The 20,596-nt window shown below is 37.8% G+C and overlaps 1 protein-coding gene across 1 annotated transcript; it reads right to left on the bottom strand.

The window, feature by feature from the left end:
- Nucleotides 1-4,324: 4,324 nt before the first annotated feature.
- Nucleotides 4,325-11,737, bottom strand: LOC149820678 (universal stress protein PHOS32-like). The gene is made up of 4 exons (XM_089982766.1): nt 11,458-11,737; nt 6,132-6,238; nt 5,882-6,000; nt 4,325-4,582 (listed from the first exon to the last, which is right to left on the bottom strand). The coding sequence occupies exons 1-4, from the start codon at nt 11,645-11,647 to the stop codon at nt 4,501-4,503; spliced, it is 498 nt and encodes a 165-aa protein (XP_089838892.1). The 5' UTR covers nt 11,648-11,737; the 3' UTR covers nt 4,325-4,500.
- Nucleotides 11,738-20,596: the final 8,859 nt, after the last annotated feature.

The raw sequence follows: 20,596 nt of genomic DNA, 5'->3' as shown, positions 1-20,596 counted from the left end.
TATAAATGTAGATGCATGCTTAAATCCAAATACCAATCATGTCTGAATTCTGTACATGTAATTTGGTTAATCAATGTTAAATGCATGCTTAAACCCTGTGATCTTCGTTTGATTTCATGTGATAAATTTAGATTAAGTGTGCCTGAATTCTGTAAATGTATTGTGTTTTCTCTCACCTGATCAATCAATGTGGATGCATGCACAAATCTTGTGGCTTTTCGTTTTGGTTTACATGTGATAAATCATTGGGTGCTTAGCTTGCCTAGTAGGAGCAGCTAGTGCAAGTCACTTTGTATTGGGCTATTAAACTTGTGTGAAATATCAATAACACTGGTGAGAAACTTGAATTGAATTTTTGTGGGCCTGACTGGTTTAAAGGTACCGGAGCATTCGTGCTTAACTGATTTAAAGGTACCGGAGCACCCTAGGTGGGTTTGCATAATTGAATGGTTAAAGTTTTGGGTTAACATTGGCATGAAAATACCAAGTTTGGTACTTGAGAATCTCGAGTGGATCTCTCGAGTTTGTAGACCTCATACAAATATAAAACTTAAACTTAAATATCCATGCATGCCTGGTTTAAAGGTATTGGGGCTTGTGTGCTAGATGGTTTTAAGGTACCGGAGCACTCTGAGTGGGTCTGTGAAATCAAATAGAGAAAAGTTTGGGTTGTATACCTTTGTAATATAACGAGGGTTGGAGATCTACTACTATGGTAGTAGGAAATAAAATTTGGGAAAATGTCCATGTACATCGAGAAATATAAATTAATAAGAGAGCAACCCACTCATATTCGGGCTTACCTTGGAGAGGGTAGGTGGTACAAAACTTCGAGGACGTGTGTTTAATTGTTTCGAGCAAAAATGACTCGTTGGTCCCCAGTCCTCGAAGTTGGGAGGACCTGAACTATCAATATGTCCTAGGTGGTAGCTCTTTGTTCTTCTACAGAAGATAAGGATGTATCATGTTTTGGTTTTGGGCCTTTGGGAGGTTCTCTAGGTCACTAGCCGCTTCCTTAAGATTTATAGTTTCAGTTAGAATATTCGGGTAAATAAACCCCTGAATATTCTCTTCTAAAATGGTTGCCTTGGCCCGCGTGTACCCGCGAGATAATTAAAGATAAACATTTGAATTATATCATTTTAGGTATCACATCTGAGTAGGTAGTGACATATTTACAATTGTACACATAAACAGTTACTTTTGACATGTGGGCATTTACTTTTTGCATGCAATGGAATATGTGGTTATGAGATGTTTAAATTCTGCTAATGTTGTTATCTGTTAGTTAGTTTTCATAAACTGTTGATGTTATAGTGTAGATTCTTTACTTGTTCTTGTATATGCTGAAAATTACACACGGTACCCACATCACATAGTTGACACGTGATATACCTGCAAGAAAAATTACAGTATTTCTTACTTAGACAGTTGTAGTCTAATTTCAATCAATTTACCATTTTTCAGGTGAAAAATAGAGTTTATGAGTGGCTGCAGGTGAGGCTTCGATCGAGATGCTTGATTTATTGTGTTCCCAGGACAATCTCATTAAATTTCAATTTTTTATTAGTCTTGTTATTTGGAAACTCTGATGTCATTATCTACTTGATATTTGAAATAAAAAATGGTGTTGCTTGCTCTCTACTGTAATGTTCTGAAATGCTTAACCTCATAGTATCAGTTATTTTCACTGTTATAAAAAAAAAACTCCTCTTGAAATTTGGGTTAAAATTTTAAGGCGTTACACCTTTACGGTTCCACTCACAGTTGGATAAACAAACACACTATAAGGGATTTTACATTTATCATCCAAATCATAGCAAACTAAAATTTATTAAATAATCAATAATGGTCTCAGGATAATTACATAAGAAATTCAGAGTGCATAGACAATTAAATGTAAAGAAAAGTAAAGAAAAACATGTAAGGGTGTCAGAAAGCCACGTTGTCCATCTATAAAGCTGTCTAGCAAACGTGTAGTACTTGTAGCTCTCTCAGAAGCGAGTCGCTTCACTGATCTCCTACGACTGTGAAAAGCACAAAAGTAAGGGTGTCAGAAATCTGAAGAATTTTGTGTACGAATCCCTCTAATGAAACAAGTAAGCATAAAGAATACATATAAGAATTCATGCAATAATTTAGAGGAATGTTATTGCAATAAGAACATGGTTCAGATAATCATTTAGAACATTCAACATGCAATATAATATAACATCATGCATTCATTCATACTGGGCAAGTAGAGACACAAGTAAATATGCATGATCTAATGCATAACAGGAAAATGCATGATATCTATATACATGCATGAATACTTTATTATCTTTGATCAAATTCTCTTAATATATGCATGCCCCTATTAGATGCACACAAATTTAAGTTCCTCTTTTTATTACCGTTGTCCGCGGATACACCAAACGGGTAAAATTTGTTGAGGTCAAGTAGATTTCCCAGGATAACTTAGCACACAAGTTATATTTTATTACTAGGTTCCAAACTTAACCCTCGACCGAATCACCTTCAAAATATTAGACCTCTACATCTAATGTCGGGATACTAAGGACTGCCACATCCAATAGTATCACTTTCGTGGTATACCAAAATAATAGTTGTGTCTACACACCACCTCCAGGTAAAGTAACGGACTCTCCCTGAAACCGTGGCCAGAAGAAATAGCCTCAATATCGGGTTCAGAAATAATCAATAAAACATACAGAGTTTTTATATCCTCGTGGTCCCTCTAAAATCGAAACTCTAAGATTCTTATTCTTTCGACATGAGATCTCAGAATGTATATTACACTATTTTTTTATTTGTATTTGATTATTATTATCTCATTTCTTTAATTTATAATTTAGCATGCAAACAAAGGCAAAAACTCGCATATTATCCTGCGAGAACCATCACGGGACTACCACCCGTAGAAAAGCATAGAACAGTGCAATACAGTGCAAAATATTAAATATAATTTTTATGATACATTTAAAATAAATAAAGAAGGAGCAATCCAAAGGTAGAGGTTCACAATGATTCCTTTCGATCATCGATGCACCATATGCAAAAACCATAACAACATGTTATATATGAAATAAATCGCATGCTTCCTAAGTGCACATTCATGTATGCAAATTACTATATCTTTAAGCATGTATTCATATTCAGATATATGAATTCACATAACCATACCCAAAGCATGCTTCTATCCATAAACCAATCCAAGTAAACATGTGAACCAATGCATGCTTTTAATCTTAAATCAATTCAACTAAGCTTGTAAACATTTATGAATCAATCTCATTGAACATGTGGCCAATATATAACAGTTTGTACAAGCCAAAATTATATTTATCACATGTATGCTTATGCAACTGAAATAATCTTGCAATAACATATTGCTAACACGTGTCATAATGGGTCAAGACATGTGAAAGAATTTCGTTCTTAGCATGTATAAGAATCAATCAAAGCATAAGAGAAATTCCGACCTTAACATGAATCAAATTACATTCACACATTCTGAAAAATTTTATGTTTGTATTGAATACAAATTTTTTTTCTCTGCATTCGAGACTCCACAGGATTCAAAACAGCAAAAAGGAATATGCAGCCTTAATACACCCCTTTTAATGTAAACCCAGAACATGATTTCCCTTTTAACATGGGATTGATCTTGCTTAGAAACTAACTGGAAAACACTCACACCCTAAATCGACGGCTCATCCAATATATATATTCTCAAACCAGATTTCGAAAGAGATGAAAATCCATTGGTTTTAACCATGGATCTTAGAGTAAACATTCAAGTTTACTCATTCACAAGGATTTCTACTAAATCATTACATGAAAATCGAATTTGCATTCAATTTTTCACTTGATCCAAAAGAAAAGACCTGTACTTTTACGTGAATCGAGAAAAAAAATAAACTCAATGGTGAAAAATATCGAACAACCGGAGAAGAGGGCTCCTCCTCCTTCCTCTCTTTCTCTTTTCTTTTTTTCTTTTTCCCTCTTTTTTTATATATATAAAGAGAGTGAGAGGGGGTGATGCCCCTCTTCTCGAGGGAGGACTGGAGAAGGAGAGTTTCCTAAATGTGAAACTCTCTCTCTCTCTAGTTTCCAAAATATCCACAAACGGTAAGGTTTGGTAATAATGTTTATCACGACAGCATACATCTTAGCATCTAAGAAAGAGTAAACCTGCTATTTATATTTTATGGACATACTTTGAGTGAAAATGGCCAGTATCAACTTCAAAGCACTATTTTATCCACACTATTAACCAAAAATTAAGCTTAGCAAAAGGTTTTCCGCAAATGCACAAGTATTGAAGCCAATATCTGTTTATTTAAGCTGTGAATTTTGAAGATTTTAGTTCCCATACAAACATTTTTATGCACAACCTCTGCAAAAAAAAAGGCACATTTTTTTCTATAAGTCAAAAAAAAATGGCACATTCACCACAAACCAAAACCAAAAGTCTACACTTCAGCAGCCTCAGCTCTAAGCCATGGGCTTCTTGACAATTAAAACAGGGCATTTTACATTTTGTGCACAGTAGTTACTCACACTCCCTAAGAGAGCCCTGCAAAAACACAGACAACAATCACAACACACCAGAAGAAAGCATCAGTACCATTATCCACTTATCCCAAGGAAACATCTATATGGTGTAAATAAATAAAACTAATTACCCAAAACAAGGAACATGCAATGTTGTCAGTATTGGTGCGTATCGGCAGATACTATACGTATCAGCCGGCAGAAAATCGATACACTTCACCCCTGAATTGGCTATTTTTTAATAAATATAAAAAATACTTAATATTATTTTAATGTCTTTAACACGTGTCATGTTCTGCTTGACACGTAATATTATTTTTTGGCAGATTCAGAACAATTCACTTGAGTATCGGTATCGGCCAATTCACCTGAATCGTTGGCCAAACAATACAGGGCCGATACCGATACTGACAACATTGGGAACAGGTGCAAGAAAAGATGCATGAAGAGTGAAGCCAGAATCGAGTTTTAAGAAATGCTTGGATGAGTGAAGCATTTAGGAATCACAAGAAGCAGCAGATAAGAAACTGATGCACGAGCAAAGTAGAAGAACCGGGTCCATAAGGGTTCATTTGAATCCACCTTATGTTTTGGATTTTTTTAATCCACCTATGTTTTGGATTTCTTCAAGTTAGTATTTGGATATTAGGTCCAAATAATGGATTCATAACTAATTAGGAAAATCTTGATAGGAACTTACCTTACATTAGAGTTTATCAAGTAGGTAGTTGTTTTGATTGTGACCAGTGATTCTCATCTATAAAAAGATGAGAAATCTTAGAGTTTATTCAGTTTTTCAGATGACATACATCCAATTTATTTGAATTTCCTATTATTTTCAGTTTTTTTCATCTTTTTGTAGACAAAGTTAGACATTTTTAGATAATTGTAGGAGAAGCTGATAGTTTGGTAGATTTCCTCGTAATCTCACAATGGATTTACATCGATATCAAAGCCAACATAAAAACAAGTGGAAATGACATATACATATAGTTAAAAAAGCCAGTTTTTTTCACTTAACATAAACATCAAGTAATTTTATCGAAAATATTCAATATGTATGTAGGTTCTATGATAAAAGCATAACTTTTAAAAGAAAGCACAATTCTTTTAACATAAGAAATACACAATATTAAGAAAGTTCATTTTTCTTATTTGGAGAATTATGCATTTCCTTTGTCAGAAGCAAGTTTCTCACAAAAAATTGAAAGGTGAGAAGCATATCGTTTCACGCTTCCAAAGCGAGCTTTTGATAACTACTGAGATAAACACACAAAACCTCTTTTTGTATCGAAAATAGTTCGGTAAACTAACTGCTTACCTTTTGATGGCTCCATAACCATGGCTTCCCATGACCAGAATGTCACCCCCAACCTTGTCCACCATCTCACTTATCACGTCCCTAGCATCTCCACACCCAACTTTAGTCTCAACTTTAACCTGCCCAAGGTTTTTGCATTTACACAAATCAGAACAATGTCCAAAGAACCATGACTTGAGTTACTCATGTGAATATGGTCTTCCACCACAAACAAGTAAATCATGTCCATGACTGATGAGAAAAAACTTACATGCTTTAGGCCCTTACAGATTGCAGTAGCCTTCTCCACAACAGAAGCAGCTATCTCTTGACTGTATTTCTCCATGGAATCAACCACATCCATTGAAACCAGATACTCTATTTCAATTTCCACCACAATAGGTCAATGTTACATGAGATTCAAAATCGAAAAAGGACCATATGTGTTTTTAGATAGGCAAGCTGGGGTTAGGCAGAGCTGGGGTTAGGCAGACCCTTATCAGTTACACATAGAAGTGGGCAATGGGCTGGGAGCCCAAGCCTGCGGGCTAGCCCGGCCTGGCTCGCCACTGGCCAGGCTTGTGCCTATAAATTAAACCCATGCTCGGCCCGAACAGGGTTTTTGGCCCGGCAAGGCACAGCCCAGTCCACATGTATAAATTAAGATTTTTTTTATTAATTAACATAAAAACAGTTTTTTTATGCTTGTTAGATTGAGGGTTTTTCTGTGTGTTTTTAAATAACATTAGCATGAATATTGCATGGTTTTATTTCAGTTTGAATATTAGGAGCTCTTTTATCAATTAGCATAAATGCATAATTATGATGTTTGTGGAATTTAGGGTTTTGATTTGATTTTTCTAGAATAACATAAATGTTTAATCATGGTTTTAGGTTTTTTGTTTGTTTTTAGTTTTTATTTACCATTAGGCATGATGAATCCATGATTGTTGTGATTTGATTTTGGTTAGAATACTAGGATTTTTTTATCAATTAACATAATTGCATAACCTATAATGTTTGTAGGAATTAAGATTTTGATTTGGTTTTTTTAGAATGACATAAATGTTTAGTTGTGGTTTTAGGGTTTTTTTTCTAATTACCATTAGGCATGAATCCATGAATATTGCTTAATTTGATTTTGGTTAGAATATTAGGGTTTTTTTATCAGTTAGCATAAATACACAATTTATGAAGCTTGTAGGATCAGGGATTTGATTTTTTTTAAATGTCATGAATTAGTATATTTTATTAATAATTATTTTTTTCTTATTTACTTTGCATTTATGCCCACCCTAGTTTAGAATCCTAGCTCCACCCTTTATATATATATATATATATATCGAAGAGGCGATTTATGGTGATATTATAGGTTTGGTGATAAATCTTGAAAAAAAATCAAGGCTTAAAAATAAAAATATAAAAAAAATAACAAAAATAAGCAAGAAAATATCTTGTTTAAATAATAAAATACATATAATAAAAAGTTTAAAATACAAAATAAAGAAGAAAAAGCATATTTAAGACATAAAATAAATAAAAATAGTAACAATAATTAATAATATCACAATATTCTCATGATAATATCGCGATATTATGAAATTGATAATATTTTCAAAATATCATGATATTTTACCTATTATGTAAATGATGATATTTTCAAAGTATTATGATATTTTACCTATAATAGCGATGGTTGAAAATACAACGATAATATTGCAATATTTTGAAAATATCGTTGATATCTGCGACTATATATATATATATGTGTGTGTGTGTGTGTGTGTAGAGGCCCGACCCGGGCCTAATGGGCGAACCGTAGGATGAGGTTTTTCGAATGGGCCAGTCCAAACTGGACCTAAGACCCACGCTTTGACTTGGTCAGCCCGATCAATGGCCTGATCCATTAACAGGAGGGGCCAGCTCGTTGCCCACCCCTAGTTATACAACAAGCTATATACCCATGGACTATGTGACATAAGCCGAGAGGGCTCGATTTATGAAGGTCAACTACAATTATATCTAGATAAAGTTGGGAAATACAAGAAATAACTAAAAAATGCAAGAATATAACAAAATATAGGAAATAAATCAAGAAAATAACAAATCTGAAATTTATCTTCAATATGAGCTATGAGCTTGACCTCCTATGATCCTAGATATTCCCTATATTTATAGGAAAATAATTTTAATTTTATTAGACTCCATAAACTCCCTCTAAAGGATAAAACTCATCATAATCTAATAAAACCCTGATCTTGGATTCGAAATCCATTACAAATGATTCATATACCAAACTAAATAATATAGATCTCAAATGACCCAATGGACAGTGTATATATAGTCACTCCTCTCTTGCACCATTGTCCCTTCGGTTGGAGAAGACTTACCCTCAAGTCTTGATTCCACTTGTGCTTCTTTCAATTGCGCTCCACCTTGTGGGTTAAGGATCCACAAAATGAGACTGGGCATCTAAGCATGCCAAAAACCTGAGTAGTCTGAACTGTTTTGGTATGTTTAAAAGCCCAAAATATTTTTCCTAAACCAACTAAAGTCATTAGGATCCTAATTCAGATCTTGGTCAAAAATATCAAATGGATTTAGTGTAGGATTGACCCAAAGTAAAGAAGTTCAGGGGCAAATAAACAAAATCTCTCACTCTTTCAACCCACACTCCAAGCATTGGTTCAGTCCCTGCCTCTGGACCAAAAAACTCGAAGGAGTCGAGCCAATCGAAGAACAAACCAGGGTATGAAGGCTCGACCGGAAGTACCCAGCCCTAATATGGCCCAAACCGGCCGAAAATTGCTCTGAACTGGTCCAATCCTGCTCGGAACTGGGGGACAATGGGACTGAATCGGTCTCTGTCACTGTTAATGAGTCAATCCGGTTTTCCAAATTGGTTCGGCTTCCTAACAGAAACCCTTCTCTGCTGAGGTCGTCGGTATAGAGGCGCCCTCCATTGCTTCCAAGCAAGTTGCGCCACCGCTTCCTTCGGCATGCTGGTGGGGGCGCCGACAACCTAGATCCAACCAACTGTCAAACGTCGGTCGGGATCTTCCCACCGGCAGCGGCTCCTTTATTGCTCCCCTGCTGCAACTCAATGGTGGAGGCGCGAACCCCGACTCCTCTGCTGCTCCCACCGGTGTCACCCTCGGCAGGCAGGGAGGGCACCAATTGGCTGGATCCTGTTGGCGTCCGAGCATCGATCGAGATCTACCCATCGACGTCAGTCCTCATGCTGGGCGGTTGTTGGCTGATGATGAGAACCACCACTGTTGGCTCCCTCACCCATCCAGCGGCGGGTGGCATGGTGATCCCAGGCCCCTCACTGGCCATTCTTGTCAGTGGGGTTGGTTCTTATCGGCATGCCACATTTGGCAATAACCTGCCGAACGAGGGTCGACCATCAAAGGGGACATCCACGAACAATGGCTCTTGTCCACTGTTGTCGATACCTTTACCGTCCCGGGCATGCAAGGCCCCTTGTCAGGTGCAGCCATGTTATCTAGCAACTCGTCGGTGAGTTGACCCTGCCAATCGATAAAAAAAAAGAGAAGTGGAGGCCCGGGTACCCTCTGCTTGTGGGTCGGTTCTGTCCAATGTGCAAGTAATGAGTTGCATCTAGAATAGGGATCGATGACAGTGATGGTATTGGATTTGCCTTCTATTTCTAATATGATTCGGCAGTTTGTTGGCGAAGTATTTTCCCCAACAATGCTAAGTCCCGCCATATTGAATCAATTCTTTTTTTCACTAATTGATCCAACAAAAATATTTTCTTCATATAATAAGGAGGATGCTTGTTGGAAGTTGTTATTAGGGCTGGGAAACAAGCTGAAAGAGCTCATAACTTGGATCATAGAGAGCTCGTTGAAACTCATAAAATAGGCTCAAGAAGTTGAATATAGATAATAGGTACTCAGCTCAACATCTATAACCCCATTAGGTATTAAAAAATATTTTTACTGTAATCTTATTTCTTACCGCTCTAACTTGGCTCCTTTAACTCAGACTCATTATGAGTTTGAACTCGACTTGGCTTGATACTAGGGATGCACACCCAACCGAGCTGGCTCGGTTAAAGCTCAACTTGGGCTCGTCCGCTTCATAAATGAGTCAAGCTTGAACCGGTGTATGAAGCTCAGATGAGTTAGAGCTGAGCTTGAACAACCTGTGGAGCCCGATAAGGCTCCGTTCATTGCAAACCCCATATATATATATATATATATATATTTGAAAAAAAAATCAGAACTTCATTGTTACTTTAATGGGTAGGGCTTTAGTCTTTATTAAGAACATGTTGGGTTTAAATCCTGCCTTTTGCACTTTTTTTAGCTAAGAATTTTTAGTATGTATAGATTTTTTTCAATAATAAAAATCAAAAGACATGTTTTGGCTTAATGGTAGGTCCCTTGGTTATCCTTAAGAAGGTTAGGGAATTACATCCCTTTGCAAATTTTTTATTTAATAAATCTTGTTTAAGCTCATCATGGCTAGAGCTTGAAACCGAGCAGAGTTCAAACAGCACCTTACAAGCTCGGCTCCAAGCTCGAGCCCAGCTTGGACAAAGTGATTTTAAACCGAGCAGAGTTCGAACAGCTCGGCTCGAACTCAGCTCATGTGCATCCCAACTTGCCACAAGAATGAGCCAAGCTTAACACTTCAAGATCATTCAGCTCATTTACCACTCCAGTTACCTACCAACGGGGCTCTGCTTGTCTGATAGGAGCCGCCAGTGTGTGTCAGCTTGTGTTGGGACGTTGCAGGTTCAAAACCCAATGGTGTAGTTGTATTACTCAATGTCTCAGTATCGGTATCGGCCCTGTGTCGTTGGGCCACCGATTCATCTGAGTCCGACATTTTATTTCCTAATTAGGAGTTTAGGACCCTTAAAATAGGATCCAAATGTGCATTTGGATCAGGCTCAGATTTCTCATTCGAATCAGTATTTTAGGTTTGGATCAAATTCAAAATAGGACAAAAATTCAAATTCGGGTCTGGCATGATCCAAAATTGTTTAGACGGATTGGATAGGGTGTATAGCATCTATTTGATAACCGCATTCTGTTCCATATGCAGTCTCGTATATGAAAATGAAAATGAATCAAAACCCAAACCGAGTCCAAATGTGAACCCGTACAAATTGTATGTGATTATTATTAGCTAGTCGGATCCAAATCCGGTATTACCTTATCCCCTTCGACTTCCAATCCAAATCCGATTAAGTTGTGGATTCAGTAACGGTGCTTACATACATTTGAATGTAATCCGACCCGTTTCCATCCTTACCAACCCCAATCGGCACAAGATACGCGTGTGACCCGACACGTGACTCGAGTTCGACACGTATCTCCTTTTTGAAAAAATTAAAACAGGACACACTTTTTAAATTTTTTTAATCAGTAAAAACTATCATATGTATTTATATTTATTGAAATATTACTTGAAAGTATTACAAATACCAAGATAATACCAGTAAGTAATAGAGTGTCATAGAACATCGAATCGTGTCATATGACACGCACCCTCACTGTTTTGACATACTGAACCCAACCACAAGGACCATTCTGCCCTCGATGGAAATGAAAAATTACCTGCTCCGTCCAGCGCGCAATCGACGGTCCGTGGCGGTCTGGCGTAGACGAGGATGAGGGTATCTCTGGAATTGGCGTCTTCCGAGTCGCAGACGAGGTTATCGATGCACCACGAGAGGGCGTACGCGCTCTGGTCGCTCTCGTCCATCGCCACCACGATCCGACGCTCCCTCAGCAGATCGCCGGCCATCGGAACAGAAAAAAAAGCTGGAAAAGTTAGCCGGAAAACAGAGCTCAGAGGTGTCGCTCGCCTCCGATCCCACACTGATCCGCCTGGCAGTTTTCTATTATAGCTGGGGATTGGGCGGTTTCCGTTTTTGCTCAAAACCGCGGGTTTTCCTCCGCGGTTTTGGAGCCCTCGCTGACTCAGGGGTATCAATGGGTCGGGTTTGCCAAGACCCGACCCGTACCATACCGTATAGAGTTGGTGATAAAAAAGAAGGTTGATTAGAACCTGGGTCTGACTCGAAGGGTCCGATTAATATATGGATCTGGATATGGTTTGTAAAATTTTATACCAGACCCAGGCTCGACCTGACTAAGATCCATAATTTTTTAATGTAAAAATGATAAAAAGTAATATTTTACCAGGTCTGGTTCATTGAATCCTTATAGAATCCTGGTACTGCCAATGGGTTGGGTCTTCCAGTACCGGACCCGTACCATACCCTATAGGGTTAGGGTTGGTGAGAAAGAAGGTTGATTAAAACCTGGGTCTGACCCGAAGGATCCAATTAATATATGGAAGTGGGTATGATTTGTAAAATTTTGTACCAGACCCAGGCTCGACCTGACTAAGATCCATAATTTTTTAATGTAAAAATGATAAATGATAATATTTTGCCGGGTCTACTTCATTCAATCCTGATATGGTTTTTTATGGTGAATCCGATTAAAACCGGGTCTAATGCCAGTACCATAATCTCAATTCAAGTAAAGGTAAGGCCACATAGTTTTACGCTGCCAGAACAGTGATTAGTGATCGTAAGAATGGCAGGCAGAGCCAACACAACTCTGAATCTGGGGCGGTTTCTATGAGTAAATATCAAAAAATCTGGGTTTGGTTCCACCTGGGTCCGAAGGAAATCCAACCCGTAGAATTCTTGAGAGGCTACTAAAGAAGCCTCGAGAATCTTTTTAATTACTAGTTGCCCTCGGGGTCTTTACTTGATGTGTACGAAATGGTAGGGCTGTCAACGGGTCCATTTTGTATCGGGTGACCCAACCTAAACCTGATTTTCCGGGTATGAGCAAGTGCCAACTTGAATAATATTCTGGTCGACCCAAACTAGAGCCGAGAAATATGCAGGCCCGGGTTGGGTCATGATTTTTGCCGGGTACCTGACCCTTTGTATTTTATATGTATTTTTAATGAAAATAAATTTTTTAAATATGTGAGTCTGGGTATGGGATTCTATTTTTGTGACCGAACCCAGTTAATACTTATATGGGTGGGCGCAACCCTGACCCGACCCGTTGATAGCCCTAGGAAATGGGGTTTCAGGTGGTTTGACCCGATCCATTAAGCTATCAGAGACGGAAACCAGATCAGGGCAATGCTGTCAAAATCGAATCGGTTTGACAACGCAATTCAGCTGAATGGGTCGATACCGATTCTCAACTGAATTACATTGAATCGGCATTGAATGGGCTAACTTTTAACCAGCAGATGACATGTGTCATAAAAATAGTAAAGAATTCTTTTTTTTAACATTTTCAGATTTATTTGAAAAATGGCTAATTTCCGAATCCAATTTTTACTGCGGCGATACGAGTCAGCAGATTCTGGACGATTCGCAACAATACTGACAACATTGGGTCTGGGCTTTTAGGATGGTTATAACCGGTTTCTAAATCGAATCGGTTCTTTAAAAGATTAAAAAAATCTACCTGAGTACAATCAAATATGTTTGAATCGGAACATTTAAAACGTGATTTTCGTCAAAAATAATAAAAAAAATAGATTTTAAAATGATACTAAAAGACCTTAAAATCAGCCGATTCAAGCTGTATCGGTCAGGATTCAAATAAAAATCGTCCGATTTTCTTAAACCCTTCAATTGCCCCCGAATTGAATCGTTTCGGGGCCGATTCGGTCCTATTGAACTTGGTTGTGCTGGGGTCTGATCAGGTCAAGCCATGTTGAATTTTTCTTTCACCCAATCCAGAGTGCAGTCAAAGCTAGGGACTAGAAATGTAAACTGGTTTGACTCGGGTTGGATCTAGGCATTACCGAGTCCAACATAATTGGGTTTGACCTAATCGGAATCATATTCGGAGTCGGATGAAATCAAATAAAACGAAATCCAGATCCAATTGTCTTTAAAACCCGGTATTTACACTTAATCGAGTTGGGTTTTAGTTGGGTTTCGAGTTTTAGTGGAGGTTTGGAATCAGGTTTGGTCTTGAATGCAAAACTCAATGCCCAACCTAAATCTGATTATTAATCGAATCTGAATTTAGCAACTTAATCTGACTAATTAGATTCGGATTCGGGTCAGATTTCAGGTTATATCTGACCTGTAGATATCGCTATTAGGACACGTCATGCAGAGACAGCCTAAACTAGGGGTGCAAACAGATCCGGGTTTGCTCGGACCTCAAATCAAAATCCAAGACTTTTTACACAATTTACATGTAAAAACCTTGGATTCTAGTCTTCTTTTATCGAACCCAGTCTTTTTCTTATATCTTTAGGATCTAGATTCAACCACACACCATCGGATTGATTGAATTTACGGATCTACTGTACAAAATTTGCATTCAAACTCGGATCGGATAGGATCCAGCCAGTATTCGATCTGTCTCCAACCCTAGCTGAAACACAATCATCCTGGATTGGGAACCCATTAGGTACTCAACTCGATGTCTATGCCACAATGAGGGTGCACCATGAGTTTATCCTCACCAACCATGCTGTGAAAATAAACATGTATGTTTGGTAAATCACATGAGATGAAATAGATGTGATTTGAAGTCATATGATTGTTTTTAAGAGGAGGAACCTCACCGAGAACCGGGCCGACTTTGCCCACCTCCCCCTCCGGGGTGGTAAACCCGGTTGGGATTATTGACACCAAAGACCTTAAGAAGCCCACCAATTAAAGACAACCACACACCCAGTGGGAGTTGAACCTGGGATGAAGAGATCAGCACCTTCACATTAAGCCCGCTCCCACTTAAGGGTGGCAATTTCTGACACTACCCGCAAACCCGGTTCTTAGCCGGGTTCGGGTTTGGCTTAAACGGGTTCATGTCGTAAACGGGTTGACCCGCCTAAACCGTTTATTAAACGAGTCGGGTTCGTGTTAGGGGTATGCCAACCCGCCAGCCTGTTTAATAAACGGGTTAAGCGGGTCGGGTCAACCCGTTTACCCAAACCCGACCCGTCAACCCTCCCGCTAACCCGCCAACTTGTAAACTTTTCAATGTAAAACCCTGAACCCGACCCGCCAACCCGCCCACTAACCCGCCAACCCATTTACCCGACCCGTTTATTAAACGGGTTAACCGTGTCGTGTTGGGTTACCCGTTTAATAAATGGGTTGGGTTCGTGTTTGCCACAGCCGACCCGTTTAATAAACAGGTCAGGTTCGTGTTGAGGTATGCTGACCCGCCAACCCGCCGACACGACCCGTCAACCCGCCAACCCGACCTGATTGCCACCCCTACTCCCACTTGGGCAATCCGGGTGGGTGTATTTGAAGTCATGTGATTTCAACTCACATATTCCACCATGTGATTTAGAATTACAAAAGATTCACTTGTGTTTGGTTGCATTTAAAAGTGATTCAAAATCTCATGCAAACGAGAGAATGAATCTCATTTGCATAGCCAAACTTGTGATTTGGAATCTCATGCAAATGATAGAATGAATCTTATTTGCATAGCTTACCAAACGATTTGAAATCTCACGTAAATGATTGAGCGAAACTCTTTTGCACAACTAACCAAACAAGTTATTTGGAATCTCATATATAGATGAGAAACTAATGTTGAGGTGAATATTGTGTGATTCCATCTTATGCAATTCCCTAACTTTAAATCACCAGATGCAACTACACATAAAATGTATTTTAAGCAAAACAATTCCCTAACTTTAAATCACCAGATGCAACTACACATAAATGGGTGTATTTGAGCAAAACACCAGATGCAACTAATGCACCACAACTCCAAAGATGAAGGCATTTGAGCAAAAATAGTATTAGAGTGGGTAACCTTCCTCCATTTCACTTTCATGCCTCTAAATGAAATCGGTCTCACTCATCCCCTATGTCATCCCTACATTTATACACCTCATTGGGATTTTATTGATGCCAGTTGTTTTGATGGAATAGGACTCTACAGTTGTGATTTACATCGATCATTTAGTGAAGATCTTTAAATTGCTGAAATCACACTTGCATTAACAAATCAAAATATGACAAAATACAAAATTTTTGTAATATAAAAATTCATATTTTTTTGTTAAAACCCCGATCAAAAGGTCGATTACTATTAAATTATAGGGTCAGATTTGATCAAAACAACTTGCATCATAAGATTTAAGAGAGGTATGAAGATGGGGAATGAGTAAAACTGAACTCCCTAATTGGGGGTAAATCGTTTCCTAAAAAAAATACATGGGGCTAAATTGTGACTCATTGGCCTTATATATATATCGGTGAGGAAGCAATCCAACAATTTGATGCAAAATCGTGTTTGATCTACCTCGCCATGATGGCCACTCGCGGTTCATTGTCGAGTGCGGCTACTTCGTTTTAAATATAGAAAATAGCATATTTAAATTGTAATATTAATGTGTCAAAAACAAAATTTGACCAATTTTTATTTTATATGCTTATTTATAATTTATAAATTTTATATTTTCACAACATATTTCTCATTTAAAAAAACTAGATTTTTGAAAATACATTTAGATTTCCCCTCCCCAAGATTTCCTTGAGAACCATTCTTGTGACACTAGTTCCAAGGTAGAGGTCGAGCCAATTTAATGGGCGAAAAATATGGAATGGTCGATGAATATCTACCATATGGCAAGGCCATCATGAATATGTAGCAAGTAGGGGTGGCAAAATCTGTCACGACCGGCCAACCCGCTTCTTAGCCGGGCTCCGGTTTGGCTTAAATGGGTTCGTGTCGTAAACGGGTTGACTCGCCTAACCCGTTTATTAAACGGGTCGGGTTCGTGTTAGGGGTATGCCAACCCGGCTGACCCGTTTAATAAACGGGTTAGGCGGGCGGGTCAGCCCGTTTACCCAAACCTGACCCGCCAATCTGCCCGCCAACCCGTTTACCCGACTCGACCCGTTTATTAAACGGGTTAACCGTGTCATGTCGGGTTACCCGTTTAATAAATGGGTCGGGTTCGTGTTTGCCACAGCTGACCCGTTTAATAAACGGGTCGGGTTCATGTTGAGGTATGCAGACCCGCCAACCCGACCCGATTGCCACCCCTGGTAGCAAGGCAGGCCAGCGTGACAACGAGAAGATTTTCAAAATTCAACGTAGCATACCTTTCTCGATCTTTTGTGACCGCATATCAAGGGATCTGATTTTTGCTCTATATATTCATAGAATGTATAGATAATCAATACATTTTCGCAGCATATTTTTTTCTTTACAATCGTACCGTGTTTAACTGCATAACTGTTCCTAGTTCAGGATCTTCTTGGCTAGTTCCGCACTCTTGGAATAACCAGGATCTCGATTTTGGTCATTGAATTCAGACTAAAATCCTGGATTTCTTCGCATTAATGGGGGTCTACAGTTTGGTGTTGGTTCAGCCTAGAATCAGGAGATGCTGCACACCTTCCATTAGGAATTGAAAGTAATGTCTGACTGAAACTTGAAGTCCGAGGAGATAAGACATGAGTGCAAATAGGGCTGTCAACTGGCCGGGTCAGGGTCGACCCTGACCCACCCATATAATTAAAGATGGGGTTTGAGTTCGGGTTTTGTCGGGTCATGAAAATGGAATCACACAATATAGTATAGTTGAACGGGACAGCCCTAAGTGCAAATAAGGACTAACCATGACGATTGTGCCACAAGAGTAGGTCATAGAACAGTTTTTGGGCGTTCTCTGGTCTCCACCAAAACTCTATAGTATAGTTGAACGGGGTTGATGCTTTATTTTCATTGCAACTTAAGTCCAAAAAAGAGAGAAAAAAATAAGTTAAGAGTACCAATGATAATTGTGTCATAAGTAAAAAAAAAGTAATTTGGCAAGTTTTTTTTTAAAAAAAAATAACAGATGTATCAACTGAATTTAAGCTATTGGGAAAGATTATTGACGTGCACTCAAATTTCATAGATCCAAGTTGGGAAACCAGACAAGCTGCTCATGGTTTGGTCATAAAGAGCTTGTTCGAACTCGCGAAATAGCTTCGGCAAGCCAAACACAAATAACAAGTGATTGGCTCGGCTCAGCTTGTTAACTATAAATATATATTTGCATAGAGGAATGAAAACCTACTCACTAAAAAACATGCCAAACCTACCCAATAGAAAAAAAATTGTGTTTATTTCAAAATTCTGACTGTACAGATGTGTGTTCTTTACTAGAAATCGACACTTAGATCATGAATTTTGGATAAAAATATGGTATTTGAAGCCTTAAAAATTTATTTTTGAAACTTATAAAAACCTATCCATGCATCGGAATCAAATGCTCCAAGAACCGATTCCTATAAAACCAAACATACAGATCACATCTAGATGGTCGGAATTTTTGAAAGAAAAAAAACACCAAAAATCCAATAAAACTTGTGGTGGTTAGGTTTGAAATGTTTTTTATATCATAGAATCTAGATAGTTTTAGTTAGTGTTTCACATATAAACAGTAAGTTGAGAGTTCAAATTTATTGCTTACAGCTTTGAAACAATGTATTTATTTTGTAAATGAACCAAATTGAGCTTGGCTCAGTAGGTTTAGAGTCTAATTTTTATTATTTCAATTTTAAAAATCTATTTCTTTTGTTAACAAGCTACCTTGAGTTCGGCTCCTTTAACACGAACTCGCCATAAGCTTGAGCTTGGCTCAATTTGTCACAAGAATGAACTGAATTTGAATACCCTCTGTTCAGTTTGTTCAACCCCAATACCTCTCTCTCTCTCTCTCTCTCTCTCTCTCTCTCTGAGTGGGGATGTGAAAGGTTCAGATTTGGGTCTAATATCTAGCCAGATCCAAATCTGTTTAATTGGATTTGGTTAGCAAGAAACATATGAAAAACAAGCAGATTCAGATACTATATATAGTCTTACATTCAAATTCAAATCCAAATCTTGTTCTAAAGGATATGTGTGCTTACATGTCTAATTACGTATTTAAGTTAGTCGGATCCAAATTCCCTTGAGTTGATTTTTTTTTTGTTGGGCACCTGAATCTGGATCTGCCTATAAATCTGATTGTGCAATACCCAGTTAAGTCGGATTTGGCTCAGATAATCAGTCATGGGAACCAAATCCAACCCATTTACGTCCTTACTAGTAATTTAAGTGTACTCAATGTGCATTTTAACTTATTGTATCCAATGCATTTCAAAATAAAGATGTAAGTGTGATATTGAAGCCCTAATAATGCTGTGGGCTTGTGAAATTGGCAGCATGGGATCCACATCTTTCAAATACAATCAATATTTGGTTGTTCAGTCCCATCAAATACAATCATGCATTGCCTTTGCCCTTACTCTTAAATGCTGGTTAAGGTTCATTGTTTGCTCTTCCTCTATCTGATAAGGTTCCTCTTTTTGAAAGGGAGACTTTTGTTTTTGTTTTTTTTATATAATCATAAAAAAAACATGCCTCTCTGGCCTTGTTTATTGGTGTAAAACCTTAGGTTTCTTTTATGATAAAGGAAAACTGATGCACCTTCAATCCATAGTGACAAATATTGCGAGATTTATGAAAATCTAGTGATAATATCGTGAGAAATTGCTTGAAAGTTTAAAATGGCAATTTGAGATTTTTAAAATATCGTGAGATTTATGAAAAAAAACATAAATATCATGCGATCTATGAAACAAACATAAATATCATGCGATTTATGAAAAATACATAAATACCATGATTTAAATGCGATATTTACATTTTAAACGGCTATTTATCATGAAAAAAACATGTATTTTTATTTTTAAATATTTATTATTAATATTTTCTTATAAAAATACATTTTATAGTTTTTAATTTATTTTTTATTGCTGAGATTTTGCCAAAAAATGTGAGATTTATGAAAACTTTTCAAATTCTTGCAAGTTTTTGAAAAACTAGATTTTGCCTCACACTATGCTTCAATCCTAAAGATGAAAAAAAATCTCTATGATATTCTAGTTAGAGAGAATCAAAGCAAACAGAAATACTATGTAATAAGTATTTATAAGAAAACATGAGAAACCTTTAAGTCTATTTTGGATCCAAGATGAATCCATTATATTGAAAAGATTTAAATATAAATAAGAGCCTAAACTAAAACTAGATTTGAATGGATCTCTTAAACCCGAGCTACACGCTACTCCACTCCTGCATCAAAAAACCCTCACTAAGAAGAATTGAGTCACTTAATGGGCTCGCCCCCTACAAGGTAAAACTCTAGGTTGAAGACATGACCACTCAACCTTACTCATCATAGAGTTCACCTAGCTTCAACCTTGCAGCAAGAGATGTGCACCTGTGGGTTTCGAAATTGTGACATCCCATCAACTTGGTAATGTTCAAGCGTCATCCTAAAAGATGAGGGGAGCCCTCATGGGCATGGAACGGGACATTTGGATCAGATATGGACTTGAAATTTTGGATGCCTCACTCTATGCATTGCCCCTTCACATTGGTTTGTGCAAATAATATCTAGAAAAGCACATATCAGCAGGCATAAGGATACAAACCGGTGGGTCCACTGGTTCATTTGAAATAGAGCAGAACCCAGAACTAGATAAAATGTGGGTCACACGGAATTATTATGGATAAGGCTAAACTTTCTTGGGGATGTTGACGGTTCAGATTCAGATTAGGTGTAGTCAAATCATATCCGATTAATGGGATGTTGGCTAAACGGATTCAGATTCAGATGGTGAACATCTCATACCAAATCTACTTTTTACATGTAAATGGATTCAGATATCCATTAAATCCGGATATT

The sequence above is a fragment of the Nuphar pumila genome, chromosome 12 (genome assembly GCF_984573655.1).
Source record: "Nuphar pumila chromosome 12, dmNupPumi1.hap1.1, whole genome shotgun sequence".
Lineage (NCBI taxonomy): Eukaryota > Viridiplantae > Streptophyta > Magnoliopsida > Nymphaeales > Nymphaeaceae > Nuphar > Nuphar pumila.
The sequence above is the reverse complement of the archived record's forward strand: the minus strand, read 5'-3'. Positions and strand labels throughout refer to the sequence as shown.